This window comes from Aquila chrysaetos, chromosome 4 (assembly GCF_900496995.4).
Source record: "Aquila chrysaetos chrysaetos chromosome 4, bAquChr1.4, whole genome shotgun sequence".
NCBI lineage: Eukaryota > Metazoa > Chordata > Aves > Accipitriformes > Accipitridae > Aquila > Aquila chrysaetos.
In genome coordinates this window covers 47701683-47719241 of record NC_044007.1, presented here as the reverse complement: position 1 = coordinate 47719241, position 17559 = coordinate 47701683, and the positions used below count along the sequence as shown (strand labels likewise).

The window sequence follows — 17559 nt, the reverse complement described above, 5'->3', positions numbered from 1 at the left end:
CTACCCAGGAGCATGGAGTAAGATTCAGAAGTCTATCTTGTAACATGGGAGTCCCACATACCAGTGTAGCACACTGTTGGAAGCCACTGAGTCAACTAATTAAAGACAATTTTATAGCCAGACTATTTGTTATCCTTACCCTGCACACACACAAAATAGCCTAAAGGGAGCAACGGCTCTCTAGCTTTTAAAAAAATCCTCTTTTGTCATATATCTTCAAATATAACTATTGTGTTTACATGGATACGCTGTAACAAAGCTCTTCAGCAACATTAATATTGATTAACAGTATTTTTTGAAAGTAAGAGATGGAAACTGCTCTGAAGGTATTAGTGCAGCAAGACTGAAAAGAATGACTAGAAGAAAAGACAAGCTAAATAGATGAATAGTAAATGATAAAAGACACACAGTGGATTTTACCTAATACCATGATGATAAACAGTCCCCTGGATCTAACTTTGTTTTTCCCTATTTCTTAATTCAGCTTTCAGAAGTATATTATCATATTTCTATAACAATCCCTTCAGAAATATGCTATTTTGTAGATTATTTCATTAGTAATAGTCTCAATATCTGATGAAACAACGTATCATGACTAGCTGTTAGAACTGGACACGGATTTTCTGATATATCATTCCCCAGATGGAAAATGCTTTTCTACAAAAAAGAAAGTGCTCATAAGACCTTGCTGATTTGTTTTAACATGAAAAACATTTAAGTTAAGGTAAAAACATTCTGATTAAACATCTGCAACTAAACTTTTTTTAATAGTAACTGATTCAAAACTTATTTTAATATCTATAAAACTTAAAGTAAAAATTTTTAACCTTTCTGCATTGTGAAAAGGAAACAATATTGTCATTCCATTAAAAGAACTTCCAAATGCCCTTTTAAATATCTGAGAAATTCTCATTCAGTTTTAGATGAAACATTGCTGAACTTGGTGCAGTTCTAAGGTACAATGCTAAAGAAATACCAATTTATTACTACCTTCTTTTCCAGTATCATGCAACAGTCAAATAAATTCATAGAAAATCTAGAAACATTGGGAGGTAAGGGGTTTTTAGCAGAAGACTAATGTTAATTAATAGAATTAGGAAGTTACATTATGGCTACTATTTCAAAGCAAAGAGAAAGTCAAAGTATCAGTACATCTGTTAATGCTTTGGGTAACAGCATTTAATGTGTTTATCAAAAGTACATAGAGATGTATATACAAAAGTATATAAAGATGTCTGAATTTAAAGATTTATACATCTGCACTTCAGAAATATATTATCATGTGTCCAATAGCAAATACTAATGAGGACAAATTTTCACATTTCAAGAGAGTTTTGGTCATTCAAAATGTCTTGCTCAACCTTCAAAAATCACAGTAATCATTTTTACAGTTACTTTAATTGAAAGTACAATAATCACATTAGCAGCAGAAAATAAGAGCAAGCAGTCTTGTTTTGAGGTTAAGAAAACATGGCACAACATAATCATTCTGAATGCGATCCAACACTCATTATGAATTGTTATGTCAAAGAATTCTTATCTGTGTGTTTAATACAGCACATATCAGCACTGAACCAAATGGCAATATGATAGTTTGGGGACTGTACTGTCTCTGTAGAACATAAGGTAATGAGATGCTATGAGAGTAGTTACAAATAGCACAGTAATAAAATATGCCTATAAGGTATAACTTCATCATTATACATGTAAATTTTGCCACATTTAGTAGCATGCATGTTAGTAAAACAAAAGTCACACCCTGAACTTAGCTGTGACATTTGTTACATTCATGTGTCATAGTCTTATCACTTGGCAGCCCTTTCTCCTGTGAGAAGACAGAATCTAGAAGGCCTGCAAATCAGTGACTCAGCTCTCCAGCCAAATCACACAATGCGTGCTCCTCAACAGCAACCAGTTCGGTCCTGATCGTGAATAGACAGTTTCTATCCCTCAGTGCACCACAAGAATTGCCCCACAAAATTTCTTTTTCTGTCTGGACCTGTGCTGAAGCCACCAGCTTCTTATGCAGATTCTCCCACATCAGGACGATTCTTCAACTCCATTTCCCTTCAGGATGCTGACAACAAGGGTCCCTAGATTTCTCACCAAATTTCTCACCTAGTTTCTGGCCAGTTTATCTCTTGATAAGAGATTGTTTAATCTCCTTTATGGATTTAACAGTTCCATCTAGCCTTCAGGAGAGAGGGACCTCTTGCTTGAAAAAAGATGTCACTCACTATCCACTTCCTGTCAAACTATTCAAACCTTTTTTTCTTGGCAAAAAGTTTTTGCTTCCTCTTGTTCTCGCTTACTGGCTTTTATTCACCCTCACAAAATCTACAAGTCACTGCAAAAAGGACATTTTATTGGACCTTTTCATAGATCTCAGGCTGGGATTTTCAGTCTCACTGGTCTTTCATTTATTACTGCATCATTCTTTTCTGCATAAGGTGTAATGTCTCATACCTGTCCATCTTAAAAATGAGATAATGAGGATGATTGGTAATTCTAACCTCCAAACCGTACTGCTAGCTGTGCACCTCTAGCTTTTTGTATTGACATGTACATCTGCATTTCTCCTTAAGTAGAAGGAACTATGAATTAACTTTCCATTTTCAGAGTCAAGAGTTTGTTTTCCTGCTTAAATCTGGCCCTGAATCAACCAAAGTACCTAACAGCACTTCTCCCAAACTAAAAGATACAACTTATGTTGAGTTGCTTGAGGTTTTGTTTTCACCTTAGCTAAGAATACGTATGACATTACCATATATATTCATAGCCTGTATAGGAAACATCCCCTCTTAGTTTTTGTACTTCATGAAACTTGGAACAAAGTATTATAATTTTTTCAACTACCAAGACAGGCAGCTCTCAATATCTCACTAGAATTTCTAGAAACCCTAGATCAGAACCTCTTGAACCGCTCCCTGTACTTTTTCACGGCATCACTCTGTACTCCAGAAGTTAGGGCATTGCTTTTTTATTGTTTTCTCCCCATGGGTGTTAATCCTGTGAGGACTACTTTTTCAGCCACTCATCTCTCACCTTAAAAATATGCTTAGTCTATTCCTATTGACTTATCTATCAATTGAGGGTTGAATGGTCTCACCCAGCTTCAGACTCAGAGAAGCAAAGACTGTGAAAACTGGGCTAATATGTATGCACCATTACTACTTCAGTAAACCAGCTTTCATCTCCAGACCTGGGGGGACAAAGCCTCATCATCATTGTACCACATTACCTGAAGTCAGGACTGTTGTGGAAATTGTGAAATCCAAAAATCAGAACTGAAATGCTTTTTCATTCAACCCCAATTAAAGGAGAAAATTTATCTTTATCATTCAATACCAGAGCAAGGTAGATGATTTGACTGTTTACTGTCAGGGCAAACTTCTGAAAGCTGTCCAAGTGACCTTTTCCAGAGACCCACACTGGTCATCCTTCTAAAAGCCATGGCGCAACTTCCACAAATCACAGCTAGCCTCCTTGAAGAGCCTGCCTGTAAATCCTAGTTCCAATGTCCTCAGAAACTTTCTCCATCCACTGGTACTTGGCCTTCTGCTCATTTCTGTTGGGTAGTAAACTGAAGACACTGCTGAATTTTTTTTTTATTTTCCATAAGGTACTGAAGGAATATTTGGCTTTGCTGGTGTTATTACCACCAGTTTAGTCTTTCCTGACTAGTCAGAAAAATAGAGTAAAAGAACTCGATGTGAGGAGGTAGAGAAAAAGAACTTTCTGTTGTAATATAAAGTTAGGAGATATTCTATTTTTAATTTCTTAATTTTTTAAAAAGTTTTCAAATGGATCAGTGGGGTTTGGGATTTTATAGACATGAATAAATGGTTTTATCTGTTTTTTCCATAAAAATAGCAAAGAATGACATAAAAATTACTAGGTAATAACAAGGTAACATTAAAAGTGTGACAGTGTGAGCCTCCATTCCAGCTGTAGGCCTAGATGGAGAGTTGTCATCACAGAGACCAGCAATGTGTTCCAGTAAAAACTAAAACAGGCTCTCAAGCGTGCAGCATAATATTTCCACTTACATTTAACCACCAAAAGCTTGGCATAATCTCATAACTCCAACATTAATTTAATAACAAAATACTGCTAAGAGCTCTGTACTTCATGCAATACCCATAAATCAATGTGTAAAAGAGATGGGAGAAGAGACGAGACAGGATGAAACAGGGCACTTTAGGAAAAACAAATCTTGATGTCCGAGAGAAGGAGATAAGAAAGGTACTTCACCAAATTACCCTTACAGTTATTTTTGAAGTTAAGGTGCTGATGAGCAAGTCAACATCCTGGCAAGTATTTTTGACCTCAGAATTAATTTAACACAACAAAGGATCCAAATATGGTATTTTGAAAGGACTAGTATCCCTGTAAAAATTAATAAAGGAGCAATCTCTATTTTTTAAGAAATATGTTCTTATTGTTGCTATTTCCCTTTCTTTCATATCCTGATCAGTACAGACTTTGTGAAAACAAACAAAAACATTAATTAACACATTGGAAATAGGAAGTAAAAATGAATACTAAAGAGAATGTAATTGAGTAGTTTATCTAAACTATTCTGAGAACAGTATATGATGGACATAAATGTAAAGAACACAAGACCAAAAATGAATATTTTAATTATTTTTAACACAGCTACAATTGCTACAATTAATCTTGGAATGTCTCCCCAAAGGAGAAACATTTTAATGTTATCATTTTCATGTAAATACAAAGAAAATTATACATGAAGTATCAGGCAATTATCCATTTTCTTAGGGAAAAAAGCTTAAATATGAAAATAATACAGAAAAGAACTTAGAGAATTGTGGTTATTACCACTGTGTATTTTATAATTCTATTTCAGATAGCTCTGATTCCTCAGTTACATCTACACAGACTCTGGCTCCCATCTGCCTGGTATCAACCACAGCATCTAAGATCCAGATGAGTGTCTGGTTAAGGAGTAAATCCTAACAGTTCAGAAACAGCTTTATCAAAAAAACCAAAGTCTGACTGCTGCACAATCATGAAGATTGCATGCACTGAGCACTATTCTTGTACTTAAATGATTAAAAAGGAATGGAAACTTATTGATGCTGATCTTAGTCAAAATCATCTGAGATTTATTTGTTACTGAGAACTTGGTGAAAAGGAGAAAAAGATTTTTCAAGTTAGCAGAAGTGATGTCTTGTCTTTTCTTTCCCAGAGGTATCCACAAATCAAAGAAAAAGAAAACAGGGAAGAGAAAGTATACAACAGCCCTAAGCACTAATGAAAAATCAGAAGTGCCAAAGCAAATGAAAACCTTTAAAATTTTCCTAGAATTACTTCTTTATTCACAGAAACAAAGAAGTCTACTGCAGAAAAATAGCAATTTATTTAATTGGAAATACTTGCATATGGACAAGAAGATACTACTTATTTCAAACTTTTGATAAAACTGATACCCTTTTTAGACCTAAAAAGAGCCAGAACTAACCAAACAATTGTTTCACTTCTTACATAAAGAAACCCAGCTTTGATAATACTTACTTTGGAATCTTTCAGGTTTTTCTTTCTAATCTGTAGTAATTCTCTATATGTTTTTTCTTCCTGCTTTAACCTTTTCTCATATTCCGCTAGTTCATCTTGGAGATGATTAAATACCATCTGAACATTTTCCTGCTTAAACATCACACCACTTAAAATTTTCCTTCAAAAGAAAAAAAATATTCAATGAAGTAATCAAGATATTCTGCTATACTGTTTTTTAGTCTTCACTTACAGGTTTAATGTTTAATTTTATAATGGATAAAATAGTGTCTTATTGCAAATAATGATACCCTTTAAAAAAACAAAGAGCTATATGATGGAGCTTATCATGAATGTTCAGACCACTTAAAGACACTGTGCCTATCAATCCATATCCAATGAGTCCATTGAGATACATAACTCTCACAATTTTAAAAAACAGCTTGCATTTTTAAAACAACTTTTTAGAGAATGGACTGGTTCACTCCCACATGTAAAGTATCTGCTCGAATAATGATATTCTGAGACACAGAATGAGCCCATGACCAGTGCCATATTGGGTGACCACTATTTTATTATTTATTGAGACTGGAAGTGGGAGCTTCACACCATTTCTCTAATATTTCATTTTTTTCTCTGCCCATACCTAGTATGGTGTCTTTAACCTGTACATATGAAATATGTAAAGTAAGCAATTTTCAGAGATTTTTCACTCTGTACTAACATTCTGTTCTCCCAGGGTCTGTATTTCTGTTACTTTTAGACAGAAGCAATTAAAAAAAAAAAGAAAAAAAAATTATTTCAAACTGATTTTCTGCAAGATAACCTAAACTAGAGCCTTGTAGGTAACGTAACAGTTGGCTTCATAATAAAGAAAGACTGTATCACAATATGCACACAAAAAAGGAAACTGAAGAGACATGTTTAAGCCTACTTTTTCTAATTCTAAGGCTTTGCCGTGTAAACTCAATGTTACTGTAACACTAATATTTTTTTTTTATTATTTTAAAACAAATCAAACAGTCTGAGAAAGGGAAAAATCTGTCATGTAAAGATTATGCTGATGGCTCAGGAGCCATTTATGCTGTCAAGCTAGGAACAGCTGGGACCAATAATAAGCTGTTATCTTTCTTATTGATTAGCTGATACTTGACAGAACAGATGTATTTAGGAGTTTTGGAATTTAGTTCTAAATTCTGGAGGTCACAAGATCCTCCTCACAGTCTCTTCTGATACTCTCTGCAGAACAACAATCCCCTTTGCAGAAAATTAAAGCATCTAAGGCCTCCTCTGAATCAGTGTCTACAAAAACCTTTCTAAAGAGGGGCTAAGGGATCCATCAGAAATTACCTACAGTTCCTTTCCACTGAAAACCCTTCCAGCCTTCCTAATCTCCATTAGGAAGTACATCCCCTTAACTTGCTTCCTGCCCTTATTTCCTTCTCACTGGAGGTAGGCACACCATATGGGAACTGATGCATATAAATGGTGGGGGCTCCAATACAAGCAAGGATGCTTCTCACAGAAACCTTAAGTTTACAAGATTTGCACATCATCCTTTCAATTTAATTAGCACTAAACTCCACTGAGATAAAAAAAATGGAGTGAATGTATTTCATGTTCCTTCTTAACTTCAGATATGAAGACATGTCTTTATGTCTTCCAAGGGTGTGAAAACAATTTCTCAAAACTCATTGGTATAAGACACTTTCTAGATGGGATACCTGTGGCATATAATTTTATCAGGTTAGGCTAAATTTTGCAGTAGACTTCAGTTTTGTAGTCAAATTTATCGTGGAAGAAGTATTTATTTCAAATTACTGTTATTTTGATAACATTGGGTCAATGTTTCTATTTCACTCTAATAGCTATTATTTAGTCTTTTTGTTGCATTAATGGTAAGCAATAATAAGTCAGGGAAGTGTTATTCAGAGAAAGATGCTAGGAAGTATCTACAAAAGGACAACAGTGAAGACTGAAAGCAGAAGTAGGGACTCCTTTACCTCAAGTTTCTCCACCAGATCAGGCTAGAATTAGCCTGATGATGTGCCAAAAAAAATTGGAAATAATAGCCAAGAGTAAAAGTAAAAGCAGCTTAATTTTTATTCCCAGTTTTTCTATCAAGCCAGGCAGGTATCAGCACTCTTACAAAAAGAGGAAAGATCATTTCAAATAGATAAGTACATTTGATATTGAACATATTTTGATATAATGCAAAATATAACAGGAAATGGCTAGAGCAGACTGTCTTAAGATAGACTGATGAAATGCCACGTGATATGTCAGATTATTGGAAACATTAATAGAATAAGGTAGATTAGCCTGGAAGAAAATTTGTTTCTGAATATTGTCACCATTAATATTCACTAATGAGAAGCAGTAAGCAATGAAAAAACACCAACAACCCCAAACTCTTCTTCTCCTTTGCCCCTCAAGCACAGAGAGTGCTCTGATAACCAGAAGGCTAACCAGCGTGCTGCCAGTTTTCAGCAAGTCACATGATGGAGAAATTCCCCTGTGCTGCATCTTCTGCGTTCAGAGAATGACAAAAAGGAATACTAGCCATTTGGGATGCATAATTTAGAAGTCTGAGGGGGTTTTTTGGACTTTTTGTGACTTTACAGTTCATTCTATTAGGTGGAATCTCTAAAAGCAGGTTCTCAAGAAAAATGCAAAGTTTTCATTACTATCTATTTTAGATTTAGAAGTTGGAGAATTTGCAAGAAAATTCCTCTTTGAAAGAGAAATGGACTTCTTAGCTATATAGAAACAATGAATTGCTGGAATGAACTTTCAGTGCCACTTTGTGTTGATATTATCCCTTTCTTCTCTGAGTCTGAATATAACATGTCACTGATATGAAACTACTGACTACTGGCTACAGAGCTGTGGAAAACCAGAAGAGACTTTCAGTCATGGAAAGATGCCTTCCGTTCTTGAAGTCCAGTAAGTTCCACTGCACATTGGGTCCCTCTGAATCATTCTGTTTGAATCAAGAGCTGGAAAAAAAACATATCCAGTACCACATATTCAGCTAAAAAAATTACATAGAAAAATATGGGGTTTTCCCCAGTCAATAATTTCAAGGAATAATCTCTCAAAGATCTTTCAAGACCAACAGTACCTAAGTGAATGAGATCACAGAAAGGGAGCTGTAGTATAATGATGCAAGGATCACTTTTTCACTATTTAGTCATCCTGTACAATTCAACAATCCAAGCTGCTTTCTCTTTGACATTGCACAGCAGGTTCACCTTTATCCTTGAAGAGTAAGCCTGCTGCGCAATCAGCATATACAGCCCTCCAAGGCTTGCATGGCCTAGAAGGCAGCCTGCATTATCAGTTGGATAGAGCCCTTTGAGACTATTTTCAGGTCTCATCAGTCACAGTAAGTGTAGGTCCACACTTCTTAAACCAGAGAAAACACAGAGTGCGTGGAATCCTCCATTAATTAAGGATGCAACTGACCATGAATATTATCAGATTTCTGAAAGTAATTCTGATGCCCAAAATTCAATTTGGTAGGCAGACAATTTATAATTAATAACTTCTACAGATGCATTAAAACTACAAGCAGTGATCAGACAAAAATACTCTCAAATTATTGATGAAAAGTACATTATATTTCCCAGAAATAATACTGTAAAATAATAAAACTATTCTTTAGTAATAGTAATAAAGTAGAATTAATTAATTACTTTAGTAAAACTAATAAACTATCCTTTAAAATTCATATAATAGTTAGGTCTTACTGCAAATCAGTGACAGATTTTTCTGTATTTTCCATCCCTATTTGCTTCATGTTCCATAATTCATTTAATTCTTTAAGTCCTTTTTTAAAATTTTCAATAGTGTGGGAGTTTTCAGCAATTTGACTGGAAACAAATGAAGTTTTTTCCTGAGAATTAAAAAAAATACATAGCATGTAAATTAGGCAGGGCTAGATTTTCAAATACGGTATTCTAAGTACATGACTATGGGCAACAATTCACGAAACTGTATACCCAAATAAAGAGAACTTCTTTTAGAGGGGGCAGTTGAAGCACTTAGTGCAACTGGAAGAATTGTATTTCTGTAAGAGCACGGCTTTACACATCCAGTTATAGTTCTCCGAATTGTTGCACAATTCTTCTACTGTATATCCACAAATTTTATTATGGCACTTGTATTTTTGCAGTTGCCTATGTTGTATACGGATGTATGCATGTTTGTAGGCCACCATCTTCATAAAATACATATCCTCTTTTATTTTTGCTCCCATACGTAAAAGTTTTGCAAATAAGCACTGACTTGCACAGCAAAAACTTTATTAATGACAGTGAAAAGTAACAATTTTTGCATATGATCTAAGTCTGGGCCTATTTATTTCAGCGTATGCAGAGTCAGTGTCTTAACTGGCAGCTTTTATTGCTAGACCATCAAAGTACTTACAAAATGTAATACTGTTTTAGGCAGATACCTCAAAAACTTGACTTTCAGGAAAAACCAGTATTTTTAGTTGCCATTCTCCAGGGAGAATATGGCTTAATCATTATCTCTGAAAACTGGTGTGTTTCATTTAGTTGCCCAAATAGAAAGTTGCCCTCTTTTAGATGTCAATTCTTTTATAACATAGTTGTCCCGTACTGCAGACAGTGGAGGATTAAAGCACAGAGAATGACTCCTGAACTCCTGCCTATTTTCCTCAGCTACAAGTACACAACTCAGAGAGATGCTGCTGAAAACCTTTAAATTAAAAAGTGTTTTCACTTTATTCTACAGAAGAGAGATTAAATTGAAGTATCATCTTTCTCATACCAAAAGTGACTGACAGTCACAGGACCCCAAAAATGTAAAGATTCATGACACAAGCAAACTCTACTTTCAAGACCAACAGTATCTGGTAAACAAAGCTGCAGCTTTGCCACAATGAAAAAGGTAAACATAAAGCACTGTAGCAGTTCAATAGTAATAAACAGGTGGGAGTCTTCTGTTTGGATGATAGTTCTAAAGTGGTCTTGCTGTATTAGATTTTGTAACCCATACTAATGGGCTGTAAGCAGCTATGTAAATGGATTAAATTAAGAGGGAGAAAAATACCTTTTGATTATCCTTATATATACATATATATACATATACAAAGATAATTTAAGTGCACACATGTATAAATACCAAATTTCAAGACCTCATAATTCAGTAGACAAAGCATGCATCACAGTATTTAAATAAAGATCAGTATTTCAAAAATTTCTTCTTTAGATACTGCCTCATTTTTCTGAAGCAGTAGCCTGATGCATAGTCCAATGATCTTTTTCCTTATGAAAGAAGTGCTTCTTAGAGGTATACCTAAAAGGTAGCTGTAAAAAACCTGAGGAATCAAAGCTTTTGTAACAGATGTTAGCACAGATATGAAGGTGTGCAATGTACCACAAGAACATGACATTTTTAAGGCCTCTGAACTTTGTAAAAGTGTAATATGGATCTATATAGGATTAGATGGAAATTTCAGGTTTCTTGCAGTAACATAGAATCATTAGAAAGAAAATGAAGGTATGGTAATTAATGCAAATCCCTTTGCAGCTGAACTGCCCATAGAGAGTCTCAAACCTCTGAGGAAATATCATATTAGTTTTAGGCTCAGTACCAGGAAAACTTGGAGAAATGTGATAGCCTGTGATATACAGGATGTCTGTATGATCTGTCCTGGCCTTAAACTTTAAAAATAATGAAATCTGAGATGATTAAGATATCAGGGCCAGATATAAATATGTACACAAAGAAGCCATGACATGTTTTTTTGCCAAAGAGTCAGGTTCACATAGGAGCTGTGTTAGAACAAAACTGCCAATGAAGAAGAATTTTGTCTCTTTGACTTCCTGCACTTTTTTTAATGACTTTTTAACCAAGACAGATAAAACCTGAAAATGTTGGCTTCCAAGCTTATGGGATGCTAACCATCGAGTCAGTCCTATCTGGTACCTATTATAGAAGACAGAGAATTTGCAATCAGGTTTTAGAACAACAAAAAAAAAACCCTAAAAATGGTGAGATACTCTGCATTCTGTGATCCAAATATTGATAGACTGAATATCTGCTCCTTATGGCTTGCTGTAGTGGATAAAAGTCCAGTGTCCTGCCTAAGTTGAATGAGTCCCTTGGCACTTGGTCATTCAGCTGTTCAATACACGAAGAGTATTCTTCATTCTTCTTAGTTGCTGAACAAGACTACTGTTGTATTATGGGGTAGAGTTCATATGCTCTTATCTAGTTATCTATCTTTTAGACATTTAAATGTCAGTAGACCAAACTAAGTCACTTCAGATTCAATGGTGACATGCAGAAGATGCCAGGGTGTGATTCATCTTGTCCTAAAATAGGTGAACTATGAAGGACTGGGTGAATTGCTTGATCAGTTGGAAGTTGGAGACTATATTACTCCTGTACTAAGAATACTATGGAATCATAGCCATTTCTTCCATAACATCATTTAAGCTACATACTAGACAAGTTTTAAACAAGCTAATGTCTTAATCATGGGAGAGCACTAGAATCTCTGAATGTAACTTTAAATAACTTTTCCTTAAAAACAATATGACATGATTAACAGAATCATATAGTGTGACCCTGCACAGCTAGAAATACGAGTTATTGTTAAAAATTAGACAGAACCTTTTATAAATCCCCCTTTTACAAAACTTCAATTGCTACGATCAAGGAACTGCATCAGGCTCTAAGAATGCACCTTTTAATGTATCCAAGTATTGTTACCAGTTCAGAGCTCTACAGATCTCATAAAATAGTCTTTGTACATTGTTTTATTCCACTTACACAGAACACTCCTCTAATAATCCTCCAGAACACCAACTCAAATATTGCTCAAGTAACTAATGGATACAGTTATTTACAGTTAGGCAGCATTAAAAAGAATAATTAGAAAGCACAGGAAATAAATGCACTGAAAAATATTGTAGAAGTACTGATTATCTGTATGCTGATTCATCAGTCATTTCCACATGTTCTAAGATCTATTGGTAAACCTGCAGTTTGGTAGAGCACAACCTTTAACAGAAAGGGATGTATAAACTCTGTCTTCCCTGTCAAATTTAGAAACCCGTGTGAATCAGTGAATTTCCCCATGCTTAATTTAAGATTCTGTCATATATAGGAAGTCTCAGAGTTTTCCAATAGAAATTACCAGATTCATGAAAGCTACTCTGAACAACATGAAAGCTTTTCTCTTTTTTTTCTTTAATCTATATGACTCATCTTTGATGCTGTAATATCTAACTTAAGTTTATACAATATGCAAGTGAAAGATTAATAAAAATGAACAGAATCTTAGAAAGAAAATGCTTGTTTCTTCTAATGCTTATAACTGTGTTTATATAAAGCATAGTGTTCAGTAATGAAATTCAATAATTCCCTTTGGTGGATTATATAGTTTAGTAACTGATACAGCAGATATAAGCCATCATTTACAAAAAGATGCCATCTGCTGAGCAAACATGCAATCAGCAGGCACTTCCTATTATACTAGAATCTTTTTCGTCCTTTATTGATTTTCTCCATTGCATTTCTAAAGCCCCTCAAGCAATCTGAGTCAGTGTAGCAAATGAAGAAAGCAAAGGACTTTTCAATGACCCCAATATCAATTCTGCTTTGTACTTTATGCTGTCTCAAGGCTATGGACCTCATAGGTTAGTTCAAGCAAGAGACAGAAAATAGTACATACACTGTATGTATGTATATAGTTCCAAGGCAACTGTGTAGAAATGACAGCCTAACCCTTGAGATTAAACATACTTCAAAAAAGCCATATAAGCATTAAATTATTCACCTGTATATCATTTAATTGTTGCTGCAAAATATTTCTTTTTTGGTCCAGTTTTTGTTCAGTTTGCTTCTGCTGTTTATCTAGCTCTTGTACTCTCTGATCCAAATAGGACAGCTTCTGGAGAGTTTATGTATAAACACATGTGTTAGTATTCAAAAGTTATTGTCCTACATTCTACAGAAATCAGAAAATATATTAGTCATTAAATACTCTAACAGTTAGCATTCTTAAGCTTATTTTTGTTTTCCCTTCCATACCCATTTTTCTGCCATGTAGGTTTATATACTCTACACTTTGAATGAAAAAATGCACATTTAAAATAGAAAATACCTCTGATACTTCATATAGTGTTTATCATCTTACAGCAAAAAAATCACTGCTTACCCTGCTCCCCATGCTTCTTTACTTTCTTTCTGCCAAGGAATTTAAAAATAAAGTTCTGAAATCAGAATATATATTTGGGATAGCTTCTATGGAATTTGCATAAAGGGCAAATAAATGTTTATTACTTGTTCTCACTAACTCATGAAAAATACAGCTAACTAGAGGAATAAGAAGAAGAAAAAAAAAATATTGGGATATCTCATTTTTATATTTTTCATTAATCCACTCTATTATTAATTAGCATCTCAAGAAAAACAGGAGTTCTTCTCTATTGTATTAATTTCATTTGCATCATTAGTGTGAGCACCAAATATTAAATGGCAGAAATTATTATTAATACATGTAATAAGGAAAATTTTACATTACTAAATATGCTTATATAAATTGTATAACAGTTATATTATTCAAAGTTTTACATTCCATTTGGACTATATAACACAGAATATTAAAATAGGTATTAATATTTCCATTCTGAAACAATAATTTAAACCTTTAATCAATGAGAAAGTTCTTCCTTGAAATTACCAATATCTTTTGCATATCATTCACATACAAATTTGCTTGTGCAAACTCTGTTTCCAAGCTTTTAAAACAGAAGCAAATACACAGCTGTAGACCATGATGTATAAGGTACACCACACCTCTCTAGGTTTCCAGGAAACTAATGATGTGATCTTTGTCACATTGTTTCTACTTAGTTTTAGTTGGGGAAGGGCTAACAACATTAGTCACTGCCATTAATGCCTTGTTTTGAAAATACTATTAGCTATTAGAGGAATCTTTTTTTTTTTTTTTAATTTTTCAATTTGACTTATTAAACCTGCATCAAAAATAAACTATCACATAATCCATTATCTGAACTCAAACTATTCAACATCTTCCATCTCTCCTCCAAAAACGGTTAAGCATTGCTACATGCAGACTATGTCAAGAACCCTTCAAACAGATTAACACTAAAAAAATGGAGAAGACAATCTCCCATGACAAGCTATTTACTAATAGTCGGATAACAGAACTAAGAACCTACAGACTGATTCCGCAACAAAAAACTTCTTCTCACTGAAGCAGCAGAAATTCTTGTATCTGGGCTTTGAGCAAAAATAAAAAATCCTGTATCTAAACTGAATCGGCTTAAAAGAAGTTGATCTTACTTGATTGTGAGAATGTTCCATAACAAGTATTTGGCTTATTGAAAACTCCTTGCCTTAATTCTGGACATACACCATCAATAGCTAGTTTTGTTTCCTATTGATTTGGAAACAAAAATGAAGGCATTTTGCTTTTTCTTTTCTGGCAGTAAGGTCCAGTGAAATGCTCTCCTTTCACACACTTAAGAAATAATTAATTCTTTCACACTGATTGCTGTATTTTCAATTCTGGTCCCTTAGACACTTATTTCCTTTGCCAAAAAAGAGGGAAGCTTCAAATACCTTCCCTAGATTGTAAAATTGCTCGTTACAGTGAACAATGCATGCCCGCCTGTTCATACAGTGTGGGGCAAGAAGGAAGGAAGGACTTGTTTGCAAGGATTTGCACATATTTCATGGTGGAATACAGAACAAAGGCTTCGAGTAGTACGCAAAGCTTAATTTAAGCATAATGATAAAAGGACAGCCCCCAACTTCAGTGTTGCTGATTTGTACAATTACCAGTGTGAAAGCCAAACTCTGTTTCACTCATGATAGAAGACTAAAAACAATTGAAATTTTTCCCATGTTTCCAGTTGTTTTCAGAGCCATTTCCCAAAAGAAGAAAAGGAATAAGCATGGGCTCAAGAAAAAGACTTACAAAAAGGATAAAGCAAAGGTATGGAAATGCTCTTAATTAAAAATAAATAAATAAATCTGTGAATAAATTACATTCCAAACAGTTCAGCAAAAGAAAGACTGAATGGTTCTATTTCACAGTTTTGCTTGAGGGTTTTTCTTCAATATAATGTACAGACATTACATCTTCCACTCAACTATGGTTCAGATTTTGAATATTTCCACATCATTTCAGAGCAGTAAGGTCTGTTTCTACAGATGTTTGTTGAGGTGGCAGGGCGACATAGAACTATCAGCATCGCTTAAGGAAATGATCGTCTACCTAGCTAAGGTCTCATGTTTGTAGGACTACTAGTCAACTGATCCACGTACTATCAGGTATTTTTCAAAAGCATCCATTATTGTAATACCTTGTTTTCAAACACTAATTTATTCAGGTAACATTGTCCACTTTGCCCTCTGCTCTCTATTACCACTGTTGTAGCACTCCATATAACCAAAGCTTCCAAAGATCTAAAAGATCACCAAATCTGAAAGAGGAAACTAATAATGAAATAAATGTTTCTCAGTCATACAAGTTTAGTTAGTATTCATGTTACTCTTTTGAGCAGGTCTGGACAAAAGGTTATTTCTCTGAAAATTTTCCCAAGGTTTTAACCTCAGGGAAGTTTAACACCACTAGTATATCCTGCAGATATGGGGAACAGGCTACTAGGTCATCACTGGACAACTGGAGGAAAATGGCTCTTGGGCCATACTTTCAAGATGATAGAGGGGCCAACCAAAACATGCCATACTATAACAGTAGGAATGCTCTACCAGAAGCAAAAGAAATGCTTGGAAGAGAAGAGTGTACTTAATTAAGTCAATTCAAGTAGGTTGAGGAACTGTTTTTAATACAAAAATCTTCTGTTTCTTTTTCTTATTATATAAAACAGACCTTTCATGAGAGGAAGGAAAAACATTTTTATCAGTATCACCTATAAAGCAGGAAAGCAAAGAAGGTCTCCAGTATGCCATGGCTGGAGTCTTATATACTAGTTACTCCCTTCAGCTTGTAAGCAAGCAGAGAAGTACAAAGGAAAGAGGAAAGTATTAAAGAGTCTCCCCTTTTGTAAGAAAACAGACCACACAAGTTAAAAGAGACAGTAAGACTTTTCTAGTACAGAAAGCAAGAAAGGTCAAAAATAAGGCTGGAATTATGTTCTGTTTTGTTATGTTTTATCAAAGCACAACTGCACAGCTGCAAAATCCGACTCTTTTGAGCTATGGACTTCTGTTTCCTCTTATATTTTTCTAATAATGACAAAAAAATATGCTAGTGAGTGGTCCAGAATGTACTACTTTTACCTCATGGTTGTCTTTAAATATATCATTATTTCTTTTAAATTTTGCTTTTAGATAAGCTACTTGTGTCTCAATCTCTTCTATCCTCTTCATATCTTCCATTCTTTTCTTGAGTTTCTCTTTTTGTTTTTCCTCTAGCTCATCATATATTGCTGTAATCCTGGCCTGTTTATTAAAATATATATAGAATTAGCTTTCAGTATTTCAAAAGTGGAAATAGAACATGAAAAATCCAAATCTGAAAGAACATTTATACACCTAAGTAAGCACCATGAATAGACCAAAAGTTAACAAATACATCATAAGGTGATTAAAAATGTGTTCAAAATGAGGGAAAAGTTGGCCATTAAGTCAGCCTATGTCAGAAGCCTTTGAACAGGAAAAGCTGAATAGCCAGTAGAACTGGCAAACACAAATACAGCAGGGGAATCAGCAAGAAATATTAGAAAATGTAAAAATGACATTGAAGCAGACAATGAATTTACAGTACTATTTAAGCAGATAATAGAAAAGAATGCCATAAAAGAGGAATTAAAATTCTAAATATTAATGTCAAGAGTGAAAATCTTTTCTAATCACCATGTGAGTGTTCCTAGATTTTTTGAAAAAAAGGAAGGAAAACACTGCAGAGTGAAAAGGAACAAAATCTTTGCAAAATAAGTGAACACCCTTCAAGGCTGGGAAATACAAGATCCAGCATACCTCCACTCCAAACTTCCCCCAAAGAAATAA

At 34.4% G+C, this 17559-nt stretch overlaps 1 protein-coding gene across 4 annotated transcripts in view; it reads right to left on the bottom strand.

Annotated features, from left to right (window-relative positions):
• CCDC178 (coiled-coil domain containing 178) overlaps positions 1–17559 on the bottom strand; it is a 183130-nt gene that overhangs the window by 117155 nt on the left and 48416 nt on the right. For 2 of the 4 annotated variants that reach the window (XR_003923167.1, XR_003923169.1), the window contains one exon: positions 7597–8516. The exons of 1 other annotated variant lie outside the window; for it this stretch is intronic. Coding sequence is in view for 1 of the 3 variants with exons in the window: in XM_030012769.1 (XP_029868629.1) it covers positions 13334–13447 (114 nt within the window). In the remaining 2 variants the exon portion in view is untranslated. Of the gene's footprint in view, positions 1–7596; positions 8517–13333; positions 13448–17559 lie in introns of those variants that run through there. One more of the 4 variants, XM_030012769.1, reaches the window with a different exon arrangement.